The following is a 6,621-nucleotide window of genomic DNA, read 5'->3' on the forward strand; positions in this document are numbered from 1 at the left end:
ACCCTTCTTCAGGCCCGAAACGTCAGCCTTCCTGCTCCTCTGATGCTGCTTGGCCTGCTGTGTTCATCCAGCTCTACACCTTGTTATCTCAGACCCTCCAGCATCTGCAGTTCCTACTATCTCTGAGAATGTGGTGGTGTCTTCTTGAACCGCTGCTGCCCATGTGGTAAAAGTAGGGATTGTCAAATAGGGATTTTAATCCAGAGATTTGTTGGAATGAGGATATATTTCCAAAGCAGCATGACCTGGATAGTAACTTGGAGAAGCGAGTGTTCCCATGCAAGGATATAGAGCTGATGTTGTGGGGCGGGGTGCTTCTTAATGAAGGTGCTTTGGCGAGTGGTTACAGTCCATCCCGTTGATGATGCCCATGTTTAGGAGTTATTATTTAAGGAGACAGATATCATGCCATCAAGCTGGCTATTTTTTTAAACCTTGATGGTGATGAGACTTTTTTTTTACTAATTTTCATAAAACATGGAAACAGACATATGGCGCAAAAGAAGGCAGATCATCACGTCAGTGCGCATTGATATAAAGATATCCGGGCTATTAGTGTTTCCCAACTCTTTTGTGTGTAGCGCTGAGGGAGCAATATTTTAAATGCATATTCAAGTACTTTTTAAAAACTAAATGCGATGGGAGTTCTTGATCTACCACACTTTCAAACAACAAATTCCAGACCCCACCACTCCCTGGGTTAAATTAGTTCTCCCAACCTTGGCTCCAACATTTCTGCAACATTACTTCAAATCCATCCTTCTTGGTTTTTATCATCTCTCCTAATACCAATATGGCATTTCTAGTTCTGAGGAAGGCTGACCGTCTCTGATTTCTCCCCACAGCTGCTGCCAGACCTGAACTTTTCCAGCAATTTCTGTTTTTGTTTGTCATTTCTAGGCACTTTATCTAGATCTTTCATAAATTTATCCAACTTGTCTAAATTTCCGCTCCCCCCGCTCTGTTCCAAAGCTAACGATCCCAAATTCTCCAACACATTCTCAAAGGTAAAAACTTCTCTGCTCCTGGCAATATCCTTTTAAGTGCTCTCTCCAGTAAAGTCACATTCTTCCTGCAATGTGATGACCTGAACTGTATGCAGTATTACTGTGGTTTAAGTGATTTTTAAACAATTCTATCATAATCTCCCAGTTCATTTACTCTAACGCACTGGATAATAAAATAAAGTATCATGTAAATCTTCTGAACCATCTTATCGACCTTTTCTATGATCTTCAAGGATCTGTGGATATCCTCTGCAATGATCCTCCGTTCCTCCTGCTCATTGTGCGTTTCCCTTGCTTTGTGTTATCGCACACTTCTGTGGAATTGACTCTTTTCTGCCCACCTGACCAGTTCTGTTGTTTAACGTGATTCAGCTAAGGTAACAGTGACAATAGCATAGTGTAAAATGCATATGCACGGGCAATATCTGATCATCATTACATTTCTTGGCTTTTTGAGAGCTCATAATTCATTCAGCGCTGTTGATTGAGGTACTGGTAAATTAAACTTAAGAAATGGTCCATATCAGCTGCTAATTCTGATGGAAAAGAATTCAACCGGAATTCACAGGCGAGGAGGATTTTAGGATTCATATTTTCTTTCCTCAGGCGTCAGGTAATTGTTGCTGGAAGTTTCCCACGTGTCAGCTTAAGAGGTGACGGGTCAATAGTCCAGCGCAAAGCACAATACACAAGCTTAACTTGGAAACAGCTGTCCCTGCTTGCGCTGCTGCCACTCAAAAAGCTTCTCGTTTAGCTCACGAGAGTGTCACCTGTTAAACATCTGGAAGACAAGTCATCAGAGTGACACATCTGTTACTATTTCAGAAATACACGGCTTCACAGAGCGGAATTCCACCTTGTCCTTGGTAATTAGAATATTATAACAGGATGAAGAAAGAACGCCTTGCATTTATGTAGCGCCTAACACGACGTCCCAAAGCGCTTCACAATGGTTGAAGCCCTTCTGAAGTGCTAATTTGTACATAGGAAACTCCCACAAACAGTATTATGAAAATGAAACATTGATCTACTTTTAGATGTATTAATTTGTAGGTAATTATTGGACTGGATACCAGGAACAGACTCTTTGCTTTTCTTTGAACTATCGCTTTGGGATTATTTTACAGGTGGGACCTGGCTTCACCCAACAGAAAACACCTCCAATAGTGCGGCACTCCGTCAGTACCGCCTAAGAATTCCTGCGAGGGTTTTGTGCTCAAATCTTTGGAGTGGGACTTGAAAATACTATCTTAAAGCACAGAATGCTGCTATCCAGTAGAAAGACCTAAAACACACTGTAATGAAAGGTACGAGAAACGATTAAACTACCTCAGGAAATCATAATTCCGATATATTTATTTGGTGATTATATCGCGATAAGCCAATAATTAAAATTCAGTACATTCCCCAGTTTATTTCACATTGGCAGTACATCTTTTATTACTCAGTTGGAGGAAATTAGACAAATGCATTTGAACTCTGTTTGCAGAATGCATAATTCAGCCAGTCCATCTCGTGGAGATAACCTTCCTTTGGTCATAAATTCGGTCTCACGATATTAATTCTGGTGCCATAGATGTTTGAACGAAGGATAAGCATTGAAATTAGCTTTAGAATGAGATAGATGCCAAAATGGCATTTTGCAATGTAATATGATTCCGTGTCAAGGAACATGAAATCACCTTTCTCAGATTCTCATAACTCGGAACGTGACTAATTGCCCCCGGGTTTGCTCTGTCACACGGACTGTCCAGATGGTCCTCAGAGATTCCCACGCAAAAGCAATGTCAAAGCCCATCATTAGTTTGGCATTTACAAGGCAACGATGCGGCTATTGTCCTTCTGAAAGCGTTCGTTGGCCAGAGAGTGTGGGAAACCTCATGAAACACCGACTCACGCTTTTTTCATGTAAATGCAGAGGTATAAATAGAGGAGGATTCCCGCCTGCCGGATCTCATCAAGCGCAGGTCCCGCTTTAGCCTCTTTCAATTGTCAGGCATGGCTCCGACCAGTACTGCCGACGTTATCAACCGGGAATTCTCGGAGGAAAAATTCACAGCCAAACAGAAAAGCAAAGTGAGCATAAAAGAATGCGGTGAATATAAACGTTGGCAATGAGGACTTTCAATGCTTACAGTCAGATATAAAATATCTTACTTAATCCGCTCTGTTTTCAGATAATGAAGATCACAATAGAGAAAAGGCGCCGTGATCGGATAAACAGCAGCATCAACCAGCTGAAGACTTTACTGGGAAGGGAATTTCAAACGGAGGAACCCAATATGAAGCTGGAGAAAGCAGACATCCTGAAAATGACTGTGAATTATCTGAAGCACCACAGCCAACAGCTCAGAGGTAAGGCTCATAATCCCGAGCGTGGTTTGTTTTCCGCCCGTTCAGTTGGAACTAGTGTATGTGACACTGAGCCTGTGTTTTCCTCTATTTTGCAGCAAGCGGTCCGGCCAACACTCCGGAGCGTGACTACAACGAAGGATATTCTCGATGTTTGCAAGAGGCTCTGCGCTTCTTCTCTGCCCAAGAAGACAAGACCGACATTCAGAAGAAGTTGGTGACCCGTTTCCAAAGAAGACAGCCACCGTGCCCGGCCAAGGCGACCGTGGCTTATCCTGTATGTCTTCTGTCCTCTGCTCCCTGTCAGACCGGCAGCGAGCGGCCAGCTCAGTGTAGCCAGGCATCCCTGTGGAGACCCTGGTAAAGCACACAGAGTGTGGGATACTCTGCCCCGTTTGCAGTGGTGGTGAAGACGATGTAGGAGAATCATTCTCCAGTGTCAGCAGTAACTGTGGTAGATCTGGAACTGTAGTAAGGGTTGCTTCATATTGAAGAAAGCGTATTTCCCCGATTTATGGGGCGCGTCATTTTATAAAGAATGTCCGGATTTTGCGCTATCGATAGGTTAGTCAGACTTCTCGTTTCGACAACTGTCATCAATGTAACTAGTAAAACGTGGTCGCAGATCCTGGAAAGGGATCGTTTTGTTTTTTCTTCATGGTGAAGAGATGCTGCAATTCTTGGAGGTCAATTGTACGAGGTTAGGCGGGCGGGCGCCTGATTGTTACCAGATTACTCATGAGTCAGTGACAGCACCATTTCCTTCACCATATTTACACCCTTTTAACTCTTTGATACTCCCACGTGCATAGATTTCCCTACACTCTCTCACCAACGCCCTCTACAGGTCCCATACCCCTCCTACTTGCCCTGCCTTTCATGTCTCCACTGTCACCAGGTCTAGGGTGGGCGCTTACCTCGCCGCCCAAGTCCCACATCCGTTAGACAGAGAATAGAGGCATGGCACATCCCTAACCTGACTGCCCACATCTAGTTTGACCATCCTAAGTAATGCCACCTTCTCCGCAGTTAACCACCTCAAATTTCACAGCACTGTACTCTCATAACTCTGTCCCAGAGGAATCAGTGCGCGTCTGCCTCCTTTTCTGTCCTTAGCACTATCTTGGTGAATCCCATATCTGATCTCTATTCATCATAATTTCCGGCTATTGCTCAGTGACTAATACATACTTCCACGTCTATTCAACGGGGCCATTGGCATTCACTCAACATAGCGACGATTCTGCAGTACGTTGAGACTTGATGATTCATAACTTCTAATAGGCCCAACATTGGCAAAGCTGTACCTTTGGAAACTTTCCCCAGACCCTTGGTGTTTCTGATACAGATTTCAGCAACTTCCCTGGTTTCTTGCTCAGGGTAAACCAAATGATCGGCGAACTTGGGATCTGTTAAATCTCTTGGTGAAATTTTACCCACTATTTGGTTCATGAGGAAGATCGCCTTCTTACATCTCTGGAATACACTACGTCTTTGAATTCTCGTCCTTTGTACAAATTGAGAGCCCGCCTTAGTTTCCTTTAAATTACTCAGAGATTTGTTTTCATCTGTCTAAAGAGAGGTATACAAGTGCAAGTTCTTGCTTTGAAAATGTTCGGAAGTTGCTGTTATTCAATTATAACTTGCAATGTCAGAATATATACCCCGTTTGAATGTACACGATGCCTTGTATTATATACATGCAACCGTGAATAAAACGTAATCAAAACTATACTAATATTGGCGAGTTATTTAAGTTATTTAGTTTACCTGAATTTTCGGAGATTTGCGCACTATAATTGGAGTAAGTCGGCAAAACGAACTGAATGACTGCTTGTAACATTGACTTAACTATCTCCCTTCCTCCTTTATCTGTGGAACTTTGTTCTATTCTTAAATCAAAGCAAAATACTGCAGATACTGGAAGTCTGAAACAAACTCTAAAGAAAATTCATACGGGGCTCGAAACATTAACTTTTTTCTCTTCCCAGGTGCTGCCAGACCTGCTGAGTTTCTCCAGCACTTTTTGTTTTTGTTACAGTTTTTATACTGATATCTGGGATCAAAAATACAGTCTTCTCCTACTAATGGTATTACTAGATGTTTGAGAAGCCAGCAAGCTTTTTTTTCAATAAAGGGGATTTAGCATTCAAATTAGTAAGCAATTGATAAAAGCAGATAGCAATCAAGCCAAAGATTACTTCCATCCAGAAGGACAAGTTCCCCTCCAAGCCATTCACCATCCTGACTTGGTAATATCGCCGTTCCTTCACTTTCGCTGGTCGAAATGCTGTAATTCCCTCCCTAATGGCATTGTGGGTCAACCCACAGCACGTGGACTGTAGCGGTTCAAGAAGGCAGCTCACCTCTACCTTCTCAAGGGCAATTAGGGATGGGCAATAAATGCTGGCCAGCCAGCGACGCCCATGAATGATTTTATTTTAATAGCGCAACGATTTGCAAATAGTGGAAGGCTGCAAAGATCTTTGAGAGCTTATTGGCTTATGTTAAATGAGTAAATGGAACTACGAATATGATTAAGTATGGATAAACAAGAAACTAGACGACATGGAACTAAAAATAAGATACTTTATATATTGAACATATTTGTCCTTCACTTCATTCAGTAACTCTGCAACAGTTTCTAAATAACTAGCGTTTCCTTAACGTCCAACAATTTGACTTGTAATGCACTACTCCCTGGTTTGGATGAACTACTGCACAGTGATCATTGACAACGTTCAATGCGTTTTGGTTATTAGGACAGAAGGAAAGGATTGCTGACACATAACAGAAAATAATCGAGAATTTCAATTTAACGAATCCAGTTTCTTGAATACGTGTATTACCTCTTCAAACCATTAGAGTTGAAAAACAAAGTGGCGATAAATCTGTGTTCTTTGTTGATTGACAAAATTCCATGTTACCTATGGTAGCCATGCAACAAATATCGATGAATAATTCAGCTTTATTTTATTCCGTGGTTTGTTCAATGAACATTGAATCATTTAACAGAAAATTATAAAGGAAACAGTATTTACCATAATAAATACTATGAAGTGATTTGCTCAATTTAATCCCGGAGATGGACAAATTTCTTCACCCAGGGAGTGGTGAGCTTACGGAATTCTCTGCCACAGAATGCAGAATTCTCTGCCATAGAAAGCGATTGGGGCCAAGTATTAGAGATAGTAGGAACTGCAGATGCTGGAAAATCTGAGATAACAAGGTGTAGAGCTGGATGAACACAGCAGGCCAAGCA

General features: G+C 42.0%; 1 protein-coding gene across 1 annotated transcript; it reads left to right on the top strand.

Annotated features, from left to right (window-relative positions):
• Window positions 1-2,938: 2,938 nt before the first annotated feature.
• On the top strand, window positions 2,939-5,099 carry LOC109928538 (transcription factor HES-5). The gene is made up of 3 exons (XM_020528487.2): window positions 2,939-3,083; window positions 3,185-3,362; window positions 3,458-5,099. Exons 1-3 carry the CDS (start codon window positions 3,006-3,008, stop codon window positions 3,721-3,723), a joined length of 522 nt encoding a protein of 173 aa, XP_020384076.1. The 5' UTR covers window positions 2,939-3,005; the 3' UTR covers window positions 3,724-5,099.
• The last annotated feature ends 1,522 nt before the right edge of the window (window positions 5,100-6,621 follow it).

Source organism: Rhincodon typus, unplaced genomic scaffold, assembly GCF_021869965.1.
Source record: "Rhincodon typus isolate 14 unplaced genomic scaffold, sRhiTyp1.1 hic_rhity00012548, whole genome shotgun sequence".
NCBI classification, from domain to species: domain Eukaryota; kingdom Metazoa; phylum Chordata; class Chondrichthyes; order Orectolobiformes; family Rhincodontidae; genus Rhincodon; species Rhincodon typus.